Source organism: Puma concolor, chromosome D3 (assembly GCF_028749965.1).
Source record: "Puma concolor isolate L17-30 chromosome D3, mPumCon1.1.hap2, whole genome shotgun sequence".
NCBI lineage: Eukaryota > Metazoa > Chordata > Mammalia > Carnivora > Felidae > Puma > Puma concolor.
This window is the reverse complement of record NC_141678.1, coordinates 789,267-805,406: the sequence shown is the minus strand read 5'-3', so window position 1 is coordinate 805,406 and position 16,140 is coordinate 789,267. Positions and strand designations below refer to the sequence as shown.

General features: G+C 63.9%; 1 protein-coding gene across 10 annotated transcripts in view; it reads left to right on the top strand.

Moving 5' to 3' along the window:
- FBRSL1 (fibrosin like 1) overlaps window positions 1-16,140 on the top strand; it is a 79,433-nt gene that overhangs the window by 26,981 nt on the left and 36,312 nt on the right. For all 10 annotated transcript variants that reach the window (XR_015242139.1, XM_086681372.1, XM_086681370.1 and 7 more), the window contains exons 3-4: window positions 4,098-4,202; window positions 6,134-6,169. Coding sequence is in view for 9 of the 10 variants with exons in the window: in XM_086681372.1 (XP_086537498.1) it covers window positions 4,098-4,202; window positions 6,134-6,169 (141 nt within the window). In the remaining variant the exon portion in view is untranslated. The remainder of the gene's footprint in view (window positions 1-4,097; window positions 4,203-6,133; window positions 6,170-16,140) is intronic.

Genomic DNA, 16,140 nt, shown 5'->3' with positions numbered 1-16,140 from the left:
TCTTGGAAGGGTGAGTGGCCACGGCCTTGTTGTTACTGCCAGAAAGCTCAGGATCCCAGGTGCCCCTGGTACGCCCCAGTCTGAGAGTAGTGTCCCTCACCCCGCTAGTCTGATGGCAGTGACCTAAACATGCTAGTTTAAGGGAATTGTCCTCTCCCCACCCTTCTGAGAGCCGTGACCTGGCCCTGCCAGGCTGAGGGCAGTGCCTTATTTCTACGTATCCCTCAGCCTGAAGGCAGAGTCCCAGCCCCACCAGTCCGAGGGCACGCTCTGGTGGCACACCACCGTGTAGGAGCGGGCTGTTAGATTTGCAAGCCAGTTTCCAGACTGTTGGCAGCTGAGCCAGCCATGGTGTGTTTACACGCAGAAGCTGCGGGTGCCCCGTGTTGGGGCTCTCCCCTCCCCCAGGAGGTGCCGTCCCGTAGTTTTCCTATCAGCCTTCTGACTCAGCTCCACGCCTTTACAGGTGTCCCCTCCCCGGCTACCCTGTCCTTTTTCAAAATGCTGTGTTTTTGGTACTTGTGGCTGTTTGCCAGCCATGTGCCACCCTCTACTTTGTAGGCTTCAGGAGGCGGGGGTGTGCCTGATGTGTTCACTGCCCAGAACAGAGCCAGCTCCTAGGCATCCAGTAAGCATCGGGTGGGTGGGTGGATGGATGAGTGGATCAATGGGTAGATGGATGGATGAGTAGGTGGGCGGGTGGATGGACGGATGGATGGACGGACGGATGGGTGGATGGACGGGTGGACAGATGGGTGGACGGATGGATGGACGATGGATGGATGGGTGGACAGATGGATGGACGGACGGATGGATGGATGGGTGGATGGACGGACGGACGGATGGATGGATGGGTGGATGGACGGACGGATGGACGGATGGATGGGTGGACAGATGAGTGGATGGATGGATGGATGGATGGATGGATGGATGAGTAAATGGAGAATGGATGGGTAGACGGGTGGTGCATTGATGGCTAGATGGGGGATGGACTGATGGATGGACGGACGGACAGACGGATGGGTGGATGGACGGATGGACGGATGGATGGGTGGATGGATGGACGGATGGATGGATGGGTGGACGGACAGACGTAATGGACGGGTGGATGGATGGGTGGACGGATGAGTGGATGGACGGGTGGATGGATGGACGGACGGATGGATGGATGGACAGATGGATGGGTGGATGGGTGGGTGGATGGATGGATGGATGGATGGATGGATGGATAAGTGAATGGAGAATGGATGGGTAGATGGGTGGTGCATTGATGGTTAGGTGGGGGATGGGCTGATGGGTGGATGGATGGATGAGTGGATGGACCACAAGGCCCAGTGGTGGGCACAGGCACAGGGGCTCTCACCTACTCTCCCAGGGCAATCAGGGCACCCTCTGGCCCTGGACATGGACTTGAAGGCCCAGGGACTCTGATCTCATCTCTCCAGCTCCAGGTGGAAACAGAGGTGTGCCAACCCTGACCCCCTAGCATGATTGGCCAGTGGTGTTTCTGAGCAGCTAGGGAAGCAGACAGGGCTACAGGACAGCCAGACTGCAGCTTGGGCTATTTGGGGTCCTGACCTGGGGACACAAGTAGGTGACCAGCCATCCCACTGTGTCTGGGATTGGGGTGGTTCCCAGGATGCAGGACTCAGTTTTGCAGGATTTTCTGGGAAATGGGGCTTTCAGAACTAAAACTGGCCACCTGAGGAAGGGTGAAAGACCCAGCCTGCCCCTCCTGCAGGGTACCACTGAGGAGTCTGGTTGAGGCACCCTTTCTAGGGCCCAGCTGAGAGAGGAGACAGTCTGTATGAGTGTATGAAGTAGAATTCAGGATCCTCCTTCCTGAAATTTCAGCTGCGTATGGGTTGTAACATAGGCCCTCCTTCCCTTTTCCCCTAACCAGTTGTACTTGTGCAGTGAACAGCCTTCGCAACTGTACGTGGCAGCCCTGTGTTGGTCCTTTCCTGTCCCTGTAGTGTCTTAGGGTTCAGCTCTTCTCTTCTGGGGCAGGGACCCTGACCCGAGCTAACCTGAACTGCTATCCCCCAGCATTGAGTGTTGGGCTCATGGGGGTGATTACTAATGATCAGGGCCATGAGTCTCAGCTGGATCCACACCAGCGTCTCCCACAGGGCCTGATGGCACACGGTTTGCATTTCAGATTCAGTAAGCCTGGGGTGGGACCTGGAAATGTGTATTTGCGTTCCTGACGAGTTCCCAGGTGTTGCTGATGCTGCAGGCCCAGGGACCCCACTTTGAGAAGCACTGGACTATGGCTCTTGGCTTCTTAGAGAGGCTCCCCCAAACAAGGCAGAAAGGAGGGTCCCCTGTCTGTCCTGGGGTCCAGGGCAGTTAGAGCCCTGCAGGTGACAACAGTGACACCTGGTGGCTTCTCAGGGCTGGCCCTGGGCCCAGGCTGACAGATTCCTCCACCCCCCACACCCTCCACCCCCACCCTCCCCCGCACGTGTGAGGGACTCCGTTGGCTTCCCCATTTCACAGGTGAGGAAACTGAGGCTTGCCGACAGTCAGAAGAAGCCATTCTGGCCCAGGGTCTGTACATTCACTGCCCAGCTGAGCAGCATGGAGCAGGGGAGGCGGGGGCTCGTGCCTGGGGTGGGGCTAGGACCCTGCCCTCGGCCTGGCTCGGGGAAGGAGGGTGGGAGGCTGCTGGCGAGGCTGGGCCTCCCCTGGGCCTGGGCCTGGGCCCCAGGCTGTGGCTTGTGGATACTAGTTCCATCTTGTCATTTACGCTCTGTTGGCCAACAGCATGGGGCCTGTGGCTTTGGGGGGCTGCACCCCCATCGTGGGACCTGGGGTGGCCCTGGGGAGCCAGGGCTCTGAGGAGAAGCCTTGAGAGAGGCTGAGCCTGGCGTGGGGTCTGCAGGAGGAGGGGTCCAGGCCTGAGGGAGCTTCCCTGGGACTCAGGAATATTTCAGAGCACAGACAGTGCACCTTGCAGTCCCGTCCTGACCTTTGGCCCAGTCGGGGTCTCCAGGCTGGAGGGTGCTTGAGACGAGAGGGCCGGCTGTAGGCTCTGGATCCTGGCCAGGGCCCCCTGACCCTGGTCGGGAGGCGGGTTCTGAGGGCTCCTGGAGGGCGCCGGTACTGGGCTGGGAGGCCTGGAGGCAAAGAGGAGGGTAGGACGTTCACATGCCCTGCGGCGTCCCCACACTGTCCCACAGGGTCTTGAACAGCACCAGGGGGAGGGGTCGGCCGGATGGTGAACCACCAGGCACGCAGACGAGGTGCGGTCAGCGTGTGTCCCACACACTGACACAGAGGACAGGGCTGCCGGGATGTTCCAGAACCGGGAGGCTGGAGGGGTAGGGAGGTGGTGGGACGGCAGACCCCAGCTAGCGAGTCAGGGAGGCTGAGAGGGCAGTCAGGAGCCCAGGAAAGCTGGGCCAGATGGTTCGGGGCTGTAGGAGGTCAGGGTCGGGGCTGTGATGTCTTCATTGCCACGGCTCTGTGAGGTTTGACGTTATCTCCAAGCAAAAAAAAATAGCGAAAATTCCGGGTCTCCTTAACCTCTCGGGGCTTGGTTCGGTCGTCTGTGAAGTGGGCACAAACGTCTCATCAGGGCTTCTGGGGGAGAAGCAGAGAGCTGAGCACCACAGGCCGGGGGGGGGGGGGGGGGACGGGACGCTGGACAGCGTATGACAAAGCAGCCGTCCTGCCGCGGGGTGCTGTCTGCCTGAGGCGCAGGGAGGTCTAGGCCTGGCCGGGGTCCCGCGGTGGGGCGTGGCCCGCACACACCCAGCTGGTGGTGCCCTGGGACCGCCGTGGTGGGCGTGGACGCAGAGAGGGTGGGTGAGCTGCCCTGGTCTGTCCTGGAGGCCCGGTGACCAGCTCCCTGGTGTAGTGAGATGGGGCAGGATGGCCCGCGGTTTCCGGGAAAGGGGACGGGGCTGGCGCTTGCTCTTCTGTGTGTTTCTCTCCATTCTGAGTAGTAAATGGTTAGCTCTGTCCCCGCTGCCCTCGCCCTGGGTGGTGGCCAGGGACCCTGTGTGGGTGAGCAGGGCAGGACAGGGGTGAGGAGCCCACAGGCAGAGGGTGGGTCTGTGTTTGCTGAGCCTGCCTCTCCCTGTCCCCAGATGAAGGCCACAGCGTCCAGAGGGGGCGACCGCCACAGTGGGGATGACAGCTTCCACGAAGCCACCAGCTCCCGGAGGAGCAGTTCTCGGGACCAGCTCAGTGACGTGAGTGCCCCAGCCACTTGCTCAGCCGCTCGCTCCCGAGTCTCTTGGGTGCCCCCCACCTTCAGCAGACGCTGCAGGCTGCGTGCTTAGGACCCCGAGAGGCTCACGAGAGGGCTTTGCCTTTGCAGTTAGCATTTTGCCTTCATTAAAACGTGATTTCTCGCTAATTAGGACTTCCCCACTAGGAGGGGTTTAAATGAGGAACGCCGATTAGGCCCCAGCAGGAGCCGCAGGGGAGGCCCCTCTTCCGCGGGGCCGCCCTCTCCCGCGGGTGAGGCTGGGCAGGTGGTGGGCAGGGAGGCGGGTCTGTGGGGGGACAGCAGTGGGAGATGCTTCTGGTGCTGAGGCAGCCTCGGGCCCCCTGGGAGCACGGTGCCCCGCGGAGGCACACTCAGTGCCTGATCTGGGGGACAGACGGTGTCCCAGAGGACAGGTCCCCGGGCCTCAGGCATAGTATGGGGGCGACCCTGGCCACACGCAGAGATTGCACTTGGGACTTGGCAGGCAGTAGGGGTCTGGGCACCCTCCTGGGTCTCCCTGGCTCCCTGGCCACAGCCACCTGGAGGAGGGGGTGGGTGGGCACAGCAGGAACTGGGATGGGGACAGGGGGATGGGGGTCCCTGGAGGAAGCCCCTCCCCCTCCCAGAGGCCTTTGTCTTCCTGGACCCTCAGCTGCAGATGCGGGGCGGCCAGGGCCTGGTTTCTGGGTGACTGAATGGAGTTCGCCTCTCTCATTATCATCTCAAAAGGGGCGGGGGTGGGGGGGCGCGGCCAGCAGGGGGAGGCCTGGAGGAGGGCCTAATTGCCCAGCTCTGAGAAGCTTGTCGCCACAAGATGGGAAAATAGGCTGGTAATTGTCTGGGGCCCAGGGCTGCCCTACTTCGGACTCTAATTGCTGGCGGGACCAGTGAAGACGGATTCTGAGCACAGTAGGGGCGGCCCTGAGGGCACAGGCTCCAGGGCAGTCAACAGCACCCCGCCCGCCCCCGCCCCGTTAGCGGGGCTTGGGGGTGGCCCTCCCCCAGGACCTGGCAAGGGCCTGCCGGGGCTAGGAAGGGTCCCAGAGCCCCAGCCGAGGCTGCTTTGTGCAAAGCGGTGCAGGCTGGGCTGCACTAGGAGGGGACCTCGCTTCCCCCGTGTTCACCCACCCTCCCCGAGGAATCTGCAGTCAGGTCCCCCCCCCCCCCCCCCCCCCGCGTCCCCCGTCCCCTGCAGCGCGCTCTGGACCCTGGTGTGCGGGTTCCAGCCAGCCTGCCTGGCCTGCCGCGCACGCGCCCCTCGCGCACGCGCTACACCTACCCCACGTCCCCCCGGCCCGCCCTCTCCTGTGCCCTGTCCCCCATCCTGCCAGCCTGTGTACTCCTGGAACGCGCCTCCCCACGCGGCTGCCCCACGCTCCGTCAAGTTCTGTTGGGGTCACCCCCGGGGATCTCCCTGCGTGGCCGCTGGCCTCCAGGCACAGCTGGTCCTGAACTCTCACTTCCCTGACCCCGAGGCTACCGGTCCAGCTCCCTTGCCAGGACTCTGGGAGGCTGGGGGTGGTAAGGACCAGGCCAGCCTGGACACAGGGTCGTGGGGCTGCAGACTGGGCCCCAGGAGGGGCCTGCCTCCCCGCATTCCCGAGGCTACAAGCTGTGAGAGGGGGTGGGGGGCCTCTTGGACATGTGCCGGAGGGCGGAGCCCATCACTGAGGGCACGCGGGGAATCCGAGTCTCCTGAGGAGAGTTCGGTGCTCAGGCACAGCACCAGGCTCCTGGGGCTCCGTGATGCTCTGCTCTACCCTCCCCTGCAGCTTGGAGTCACAGCATCTGCACCCAGGGACGGGGGCTCCGAAGGCTCAGGTCCTGGGTGGAGGGAGTGGTCCTGGGGGCGGGGTGGGCAGCGGTTCTGGGGCCCTGACCCTCTCACTGACTGTCCTTCCTTCCGCACAGAGCTCTGCACAGGCGGTCTCCGGCCGGGGCTACTCGGTAAGTCCGTCGCCTCTCCTCTGCCGTCTGTGCCCTGCATGCCACATCTCCCTGGAGCCCCCGACTGTCCCGAATGCTTCCCCTGGGGCTGGAGAGATGTCAGGATGGTCCTGGCCCTGCAGCGGGGCTGGGGGTAACTTGGTACCGGGCTGGGGTGGGGCCAGAGCCGCCAAGATGGGGAGGGAACATCACGCCCGCTCAGGGCCCTGCCCTGGAGAGACCTCCTCAGGGAATAGGGGCGGGGGAGACCCTGCCTCTGGAGGCCTGCCAGGAAGCAGTTGGAGTGAAGGGCCCTGGGGCCTGAGTGACTGCTCCCCCCTCCCCCGGGGACTCGACTCCCCGCACCACAGCCGTGCTGGCAGGCAGCCCTCTGGCCTTAGCTCTGCTCGGGGCCAAGGGCAGGAGGGGCTGGCCTTGCCGAATGGCTCCAGCTGTGTGGGGACCCCTACTCTGCCCCTGGTCCAGGGGAGCAGCCCCTGCCCGGTCCTCACGAGTTCATTTCATTTCCCCTTAAGTGTCAGGAGGAACGTTAATGACACCATAAAACCCAGAGCTCCGTAAAAGCCATTTCTGCAGATTTACGGCCATTTGGGCTCACTGGAGGGCGGGGCCGGGGCTCCGCCCGCCTCATCGCTGCAGCCCCTGATTTACTGCGAGTTCCAGAGTTCCAGGGCCTGCTGGGCTGGTTACATAAATCACAGCGGCTTTTTATAGGGTGTCATCAACCCGCTGACTCGCTGTGTGGCAGGGCCACCCCGCACCCCTGGCCCTCCCTTGACCCCCGGCCATCCAACTCAGGGTCTGCCGCCCGGGCGGCTATGCCTTCGGGTTCCGACCCGGATCAGGTGTGGTGCTTTCCAGCTTTGCCCATGAGGGCCGTACGCTTCTGGGTGGTGGTCGCATCCAGACGCCAGAGGGGCGTCTCTCTGGGGGAACCCTGCCCTCCTCAGGCAGCCGTGACTCCCTTGCCCCCAGTCACAGCCACGGGTGACAGCCTCCTCCTTCCACGGGCCTGGGCAGTCCCCATGTCCCAGCCACTCTCAGAGGTGACCACGCTGAGCACGCAGCCTCTGACCAGGAGCTGTGCAGGCACTGGGCTCCGGTGAGGGACAGGGCCAGTGGGCCTGTGGTATGGGGGCAGCTGGCAGTAACGTGCTGTGGTCGGGATCAGAGAGAGTGAGGGACCAGAACCCCCACCAGCAGGTGAGGTGAGGGATGTGGGCTGGTCCCAGAGGGCCCCCTAGAGAGGCTAGGCCCAGGGATGCCCCATTTGGAGCCTCCTTCTATGTCTAAGTCCCCCTGGGCTGCTGGGGTCTCCCTGCCCTGAGCTTCCTTGCCAAGCCACTGGACAGCCCTTCTGCTCCCAGATTGCGTGCGTCATTCACGGTCTTCTCCCCAAAGAGCTTTTTTGAATGTTTCCTGGAGAAGAACCCATAATTAAGGTGCCAGCTGCTTGCAACTTAACCCCGCACGGCTGTTGCACGGGAGTGACAGGTGGCGGCAGGGACAGGCTCCGCCTGCTGCTGGGGCCGTAGGGGTTCCTGTGTGTGCACGCCAGGCCCTGGGACGTGCAGATGTGTGCACTAGGCCCTGGTGTGAGTGGGTGTGTGTGTTGGTCCCTGGCACGTGCCTGTGGGCCCTGCAGGGTGTGGGTGGTTGGCCCCATCCTCCCCGAAGCAGAGGTGTCTCTGGCCCCGGGGAGCCGGAACTGACCCAGGTGACCCTCGTCCAGTAGGAGCAGGCAGAGTGGGGCGGGTGGGTGGCCAGGCCCAGGCCTGGAAAACACAGTGAGTTCAGCACCCAGATCTCTGCGTGCCTCGGGCCCTCAGGGCCGTCTGTGGTGCTGGCAATGCCCGCCAGGGGTGTGAGGGCTGGGCCAGCTGGAGTGGGCAGAGGGGTTGCAGCCCTGCCTCTGGATCCGGGCATCGCCATGGGAGCCTGGACACTTAGGCTTGTGTGTGTGCGGGTGTGTGCGTCATGGGACCCTGGACACTTGAGTGTGTGCGTGTGTGGGCATGAGCAACATGGGACCCCTGGACACGTGTGCGTGTGCGGGTGTGTGCCATGGGACCCTAGACTCTTGAGCTTGTGTGTGTGCATCATGGGACCCTGGGCACTTGAGCGCATACATGTGAGGGTGTGTGTGTCATGGGACGACCCTGGACCCTTGAGCGTGTGCGTGTGCGGGCGTGTGCGTGGCGTTTCAGTGGGTAGGTCGTGTGGCTTCTGCGTGCCCTTGCCTTGTGTGCAGCTCCGTGTGGCTCTCGGTGAGAGGAGGGTGTGTGCCACGTCCCCCTGTGTGTTGACATGTGTCTGGCAGGTGGTCTCTCCGTGTGGCTGTGCACACCAGCACCTAGAGGTGTCTCGTGTTTCTCCGTGAGCCGTGTGTAAGTGCCAGGTGTGGCACAGATGCGTCCCATTTGTGTGTGGCTGACTGCAGGCGGGCCGCACGTGCCTGTGTGTGACCCGTGGCCCCTGCCGCTCGGGTGTGTCTGCAGTTGAGGCCTCAGCAGGGCTCGTGTCCGTCTTTGCCCATCCCTGACAGCGTCCTTGCACTAGGTGCTTATAGACTGGACTTAAAGGGGCTTAATTCTGTGAGGTTCTTACCCCAGCGAATCCCCAGTTATTGCCCATCCTCAACAGCTCCTGTCCCGAAAGCCTGGTGCAGCCTCCCCGGCTCACCATCAGATGCTAGTGCCATGAAATTAGTTGGAAAGGAATTCTCTCAATTTGGCTGCTTGCAACTGAGAGCATGATGACCCATCTCCCTCCCCAGCAGGGACTTGGGGTTTCCTTTATTAGAGAGCAGCGAGGGTCCAGATGGCTACTGAGGCCGGGAGGCCGGCCCTGCCCTCTGCATCCCGAGTGAGTGTGGTGGTCGGTGCTCAGAATGTTCTGGAAGGGGTCTGTGCTCACAGAGGTATGGGGGGCCTGGCAGAGCCCCGACAGGTGAGGCCATCAGCCAGGCAGGTCTCAGGTCTCTCCGTGGTGGACATTGTTGCCATGGCGATGACCCCCCCCCCAACCTCCAGGTGAGGACACTGAGGCGCGGGGGGTCAGAGAGCCCCCCCAGGTACCCACTGAGGGGCCCAGCCGAGACGCGGAGCGCAGCCGGCCGGCCAGGCCTGCTCTGGTCTGTCACCATCAAGAGGGAGCCGTCTGCCCGGCACCTTGTCCCGCTCCTCGCTCGCCGGCCCCGCCCCCCGCCCGCTGGGGCTCCCAAGCCTGTTCCGTCCTCGGTTCGGGCTCGGGCTCGGGCGATTCTCCCGGCCCACAAAGGTGCTTGCGCGTTGTCCCCCCTCGACGAGCGCTTATAGTCTGTTCTGCACCCGTCACTGGTGCTGGGAAGGAACCGAATGGCCAATGTCCCTGCCCCGCGGGCCTCACGGTGCCGCAGAGAAGACAGTGACTAGAGCAGATAAGTACCACTCCCAGGTGGAGGCGGTGAGCGCAGCGGTGCGAAGGCGGTAGGAAGGTGAACGTGGTGCGGCAGGGGAGGCGTCTGCACCACGCCAGTGGCACCGGGAGCCCCCGGGGCCACGGCCCTGCCGTGGGAGGGGCCCACCTCTGTGTGTGAAGAGGCGCGGGGCGGCCGCTGCTGCGGGAGGGGTCCCCACCTGCAGGAGGGTCCAGGCGAGGCTCTAATTGGACTCCGGGCAGGATGGGGAGGAAGGGGTGTCTGCCAGGCCAGGCAGCCGGGAGGGGAGGGGTGTGTGTGGGAGAGCCGGCTCATCTGGGTTGAGTAGCGCCCCACCTGCTAGACCTGCCAGGGCAGTAGCCCCTCACGCAGGGTGGAACTAGCCGCTTGGCCTGATCGCCTTGGGGGGATTTCTGGAAACTGACTGTAAGACTTTGGTTGGGCTACGGACCGCCGGTCTCAGCACCTCCTGCCACGGGCCGGGCCGTGGGGGCAGGCTGCCTCGGACTGTGCTGTGCCCCAGGCTGTCCTCTTCACCTCAGTGCCTGGGCAGCCGGGCAGACCTGAGAGCACCTGGCAGGGCCCCAGCTGGTGGCGGGCCGGTGCCCGTCAGTTGCTGAGGAAGCCCGGAGGGGCTCAGTGTGGAAAGACCACTCCCTTGCCTGGGCCTCCGCTCCCCCGCTGTGGGCTTCCCTGTGTGGCCCCCGCGTGGGCCGGTTCGGCCTCCTCACGGCATTAGGGCGCCTTAGCGAGAGCCGGGAGGAGGTGTGGGGAGGCGGTGTGGCTTCCACACCCTCTCTCGTCACCAGAGAGCCACTTGGACTCAAGGGGCGGGACCGAGGCCCCCTTCCTCGGCAGGAGGGTGCCCACGCTTTGTGAGCGGACACAGGCTGATGGGCACACACACCCCTCACCCGTTCCGACCCGGCCTCTCCTTCCCCGGGGGCGGGGGCGCAGCAGGTCTGTGCCGGCGAAGACAGGCGTGCGCGTGCACGAGGCAGCTAGCGCCTGCAGCCGACGTCTGCGAGTGCCTGCAGCGTGCCGAGCCCTGTGTGGCTGTGAATGAGGCTGACCCGAGCTCCGGCCAAAACAGCAGCAGGGCCACACGGAGGGCCACGTGTGTGTGATTCAGCACACGCGTGGGGTCCCCCTGTGGCCTTGGGCCACCACTTCCTCCCGGGACAGTGGTGGTAGCTCCTGGCTCTGTGGGTGGTGTCCCGCCCTCCGTCGTGCCTTCCGGGTGCTGAGTCCAGGTGGGCCCTGTGCTTGCTGGGGCCAAGCAGGTGGCCCCCCCCCGGGGACCAGGGACAGAGCTCGAGGTAACTGACCGGTGCATGCAGGCCGCTTACCGGCTCTGCCTCCTCGAGCCAGGGCCATCTGTGGTTAAAGGTGGGGTGTAGCATGAGATGGGGTGGACCTGGGTCCCAGTGAGGTGTCAGATGGCTGGAGGGTGGGCGGACACGTGCAGCGGAACTCCGGCCGGCTGTCCTCTTTGGGGGAGCTGGCGGAGAGGTGCCCGGGGTGTCCCAAGCCGTCCTGAGACCTGCTCGCTCCCCAGGAGTGGCTGCCCCCGAACAGCGCGGGCTGTGTCTTTACGAGGCAGGTTTACGACATCCATCACCCTGCTCCTTGGGCCACTTCTGAGCGGCCGTAATTTGTACAAAAGCAATAAAAACCAGTCAGCCTGTCCCTGGAGTCAGGGAGCTGCATTCTCCTAACGACCTCTGAGCACAGGGCAGTCCTTGAGCCGCTGCTCGGGGGACGGCGGGGACGGTGGGGGTGTGCACTAAGCACAGTGTCCTTCCCTGTGACGCAGCCCCAGCCAGTGCCTGGTGTCTCTTTTCAGAGGATCCACTGTCTACCCACCCTTCATTCACTCAGCCCACTGCCTAGGGCCCTGGGGTGCAGCCGTGGCCCACGTGTGTCCAGCTGGTAGAACACGGAGGCCCCTCCCTGTGGGTGGGTGAAGAGCCCCTGTGTCCCGGGCGCCTGTCACCCCGCGCTTCAGCCCGGCTGGGTCAGGGGGTATCAGCCCCAGCTGGGCAGGGCCACTTTCTCAGGCTGGTTGTGAGATTCCGAACGTGGCCCTAGGGTACCTCCAAGATTGTGTTCCCGGGGAAGCCGACCCTGATGTGGAAGCTGATGAGGGTTTGACCCAGAACAGCCAGGCTGGCCCTTTATTGCTGTGCAGTCTGTGGATGGGGCACCGGGAGGGGCGTGGCCTTAGGGGCCTCTGCTCCCGAGCTCCCTTCCTGTGCCCCAGGGCTGCAGGCCCCACTCCCGGAGCCAGGTAGCAGGACGTTCCTGGAAGGGGGCAGGGCAGTGAAGTGCTGTGCACTCCCAGGTAGGGCAAGGACAGGACAGAGGATGAAATGATGAACAGGCGACCTACCCAGTAGTTTAGTTGCTGGCGAATGGTCTTAGGAAAGATACGGGCAGAGGGGGTGCCGGGGTAGAGGGGGAGGGGTGCCCGGGTAGAGGGGAGGGCCCTCAATCTCCGACTTTATCTTGTACGAGCAGGTTCTGAAGGTAACTGTGTGTGTCTGACAGGTTCTACCTGCCTGGACAGTCACGTGGGCACATTTCTGTACCTCGTCTCTCTGTGGCCATTTTCTGCAGGTAGCCTGGGCCTGGTCCCCTTGCTCTGCTGTCCCAGGTGAGGTCAGCCTAGCCAGGGCAGGGTGTGCCCCAGGCACACCAGGGTTGCATGCCCTCCCCTTCCCGGGTTTCTGGGGACTCACCCTGCTGGACAGAGAAACTTCCCACCCCCACTTCTTTGTCCTGCCAGATGCTGGAGGTGGGAAGGAACAGTCCCCCTGGAGGGTCCACCCCCACCACCGCCAGTGTTCTGCCCGCCACCCCCACTCACGGAGCAGTGCTGCGTGTGTGCTGAGCTGGTCGGTCACCGTCGGGTCAGGGCAGCACAGCCCAGGACGGCCATGAGCGCCTCTGCCCCCAGCCCTGGGACCTGGAGCCGTGGGCAGCACCTGCCATCAGCACCTGCCGTCCTGCTGGGACTGCGCCAGAGCTGCCTGCAAGGGTCACGTGTGGCTCCTGCGCGCCGGGATGGGGGACAGGGACGGCCCCTGCTCGCATTCCTCCCCGCGCTCCACAGCGCCACAGAGCCCTGTCCTAGAGGGAAGGGCCAGCTGGGTAAGGTCAGGCCAGGGTCTACACTGCAGGGGAGGAGCGTGATGCTGCCCTGGGGCTGGGGGCCTCAGTGTTCTCTGGGAGAGGGCCAGGGCGGGAGCCCTACAGGGCCACAGAGACAGAGAAAGTGTTTGCTGTTCCTATGCCATCTCCGAGTGCGCACGGTTCTGGAGCTCTGCGCGTCCGTGACGGTGGCCCCGGGAGCTCCCCCGCACCGAGGGTGCAAGCAGGGCAGATCTCTGGTGCCTGCCCTTCTGGGCAGACGGCAGGAGAAAGCAGACCCGACAGGTGCTTTCACACAGTATTGGCCACCGGTAGGAGACCCTCACTCAGAGAGGGGCAAGCACGGGGTGCCAGGCGGGGGGCAAGGTCAAGGTCCGGACAGAGAGCTAGAAGGAAAGGGCCACGTGGAAGCTGAGGGGGCCTAGCCGGCTCATGGGGCCAAAAGGGGTGCTGGCTTCAGGCAAGGCTTGTCCCAGCAGCCCAAACACGTGCAGCCCATTGGCACTTCTCTGGGCACATGGCTCCATGAAGGGTGGGGCACTGTCGGCAAGAGGGGCTGGGTTCTGGGAGGCATCAGGGCCCTCCAGCTGGGGGCCTGGAACCCTGAGCACAGTTGTCTGTGCCTCGGGGGTCACACAGTTGTGTCACGGCCCTCGTGCTTCTGTCAGAGCAAGGGCCGGATTTAGTGTCGGGAGAGCGTACGTTTGTGAGAAACTGGCTTGTCTCTGTGACGTTTTCCAACCGTCTTTAAAACTTCCTCCCCCATTGTCATATTTCAAACTGGCAACAGGCGCATAAAAGAGGCTTCAGCCCCACTACAGGGGGAGAGCCTGAGGGCAGGTGCCCAGCCCTCCGGCCTCGGGGAGCAGCTGACAGAACGCCCCTAACTGGGCAGGTGGGGGTCTGGCACACGGGTGGGCCATGGATTGGAGCCTGCCCCGGTCAGTTTGCAGGGACTGCTAGGAGAAGCCATCCCGTGTGTCCCCTGCACCCCGTCCCCAAAAACTCCAGGCCTCGCAGAGTCTATCTTCCTACCTGCTCTCTGTAGGGAAGGCCCCACCACGGGCCACACATGTTCCAGCTGTCCCCTCGCTGCCTTGTGGACTCCAGGGCACCCACTCGGGCCACTTGGGGACATTTGGCCGGGGGAGTGTGAGCCTCGGACACTATGGTCACTCTGCAGTGTCCTCTTGGCTGGGACTACACATGGTGTGGACTCCAGGAAGGCTTGTGGGGGCCATTGCAGCCCCCGTGCCTGTGCCCCGCCCCCCAGCACGCGGGACACCTCAGAGGGGCAGGGAGGCTGGCACACTCCCTGCCCGCCTGGCCTGGGGTGCGGGCAGCCCCTGCCCTCCCTTCAGCTGTAGGTCACCGTGGCTTCCCGCCTCTGCCAGGCCCTGCGCTTCGGTTCCCCATTCCTGCGTCCGGCCTCCAGGCGGGTGCCCGGGAGGGTCCGCCTTCTGCCCGGGACCCTGCTCGGAGCCACTGGGCGCGTAACTGCCCCGGGGCAGTTTGGTGCCAAGTCCTGGGACTCCCGTCTGCCCCGTGACCAGGCCCCAGCCCTGCCCCCAGAGGCCGGACACAGACTCTCTGCACAGGCCCACAAGGACGCCTCCGGGCGGCAGCCACACACGCGGGAGCCGTGGCTGGAGGGAGGGCGACAGGCCGGGCCTCTGGGAGATTCAATTATGTGGGACACGCGGGGCTGCGAGGGCACAGGAGGTTAGGAATTAATGTTAACGCTGTTCTGGTTGAGACTTTTTGTGTTGATAAATAATTCATGAGACAGTTAGCGCTTTGAGTCTGACAACACGAGAATATATTAATACAGTCGACGCCGCGAAAGGTCAGCCGTGTGCGGCGGGGCTGCGGCCCATCTTTTATTCTCCTCTGACACGGGCTCGTTAATGATGCCAGCCCCGCGAGGGCTGGCGGGGGAGCCGCTAACGAGGGACAGGAAGAGGGGGTTTGTGCCGGCCGTGGGCACGGAGGAAGACACGGACCTGAGGGACTGGCAAGGCCCCTGAGGCGGGAGCAGAGGGTCCCCGCCATCCCCCTGAGGCTCGGGAGAGGTGAGCAGGGACCTGATCGTGAGGTGGGGCTGTTTGCCATCCCAGGTGTTTGTTGAGCGCTTAGTGCGGGCGGGGGGCGGCTCCAGGCCCTGTGGTCAGGGGATTGGAGGAAGCCCAGGAACCCCCGCTCTCATGGGGGCCATGGGACAGCGGGACGGGGAGAGAACGTGGAGGGGCTGTCGGGCCGGGGTCCAGAGGTGCCACTGAGCACACTGGGGGAGGGTGTTCCACGGGGACGTGTGTGTGTGTGTGTCAGCGTGAGTGTGCAGGCACGCGCGTACGTGCGTTATTACACTCACAACGTGGCCTGCAGGTAGGGGAGGCAGGGTTAGCAAGGGGCCCTCGACACCTGTGGGGAGAAGGAGCTGCCGGTGGGAACAGAGGGGCCCAGTGCGGGGCGCAGCGGGGTGCACGGGCAGGCAGGTTTGGCCCTGTTGGGGCTCGGACTCCCGAGAGGGACAGGGCCACCCCGGCTATGACGGGAGATGGCGACCAAGAGCAGGCAGCAACCGGGGCGCCAGGCCTCGGTCCGTACAGGCAGCAGTGTCCCCAATGCTGCCACCACCCTGGGGCACCACCCGAGCATCCTCTGCCCTGGTAGGCGATCTCAGACAAACTATCCCACGAAACAACGCCCAGCTCTCCTCGAGATCTTAGGGAACTGCAACGAGGGAATATTAAAAGTAATTTGTGTTTTGCACAGTGGTGTTGTAGGTTGGCCCCCACTGGGAAACCCAGAATCCCTCAGGAGTGCCATCCCCTTGAGACCCTGCATCAGGAGCGGGAGGAGGACAGGATAGTTCAGACATCAGCGGTCAGAGCCCAGGTCATGCCTCCGTTCAGTCATCCGTCCATCCGGGCATCTGTCCCCTGCCTGCTCCACGTGGGTACTGGGTGCACCACGCTAAGTTTTCCATCCGTCCATCCAGGCATCCGTCCATCCATGAATTTGTTCCAGGCCTGCGCTGTCTGGGTTCTGTCCAGGGGCAGCAGGTGGGTCATGGGCCAAGCAGTGGAAGGATCAGAATGTTGCCCCGGGTCCTCTTGAGATTCAGAGGCTTGGGGTCTGGCTTCCCCTCTGACCGGGTGCTGGATCTGCCTGGCGCCCTGTGGCCGGACTTTCCTCGCTGATGTGGGCTCGCGCAGTTGGCTGCTCAGAAGCTGCCGCGTTTCCTGCCTCAGCTCAGACTTGGGGCTCAGGGATGGTCCCAGGCTGCCACCAGGCCCCACACTTGTCACCTTGGTGACTGCTCCCAGCCAGGTCTCCAAGGAGGCCTGGGAGCAGGAGACAGAACGCCAGCCCACTTGTCTCTCAGGGCCCCAAAGAG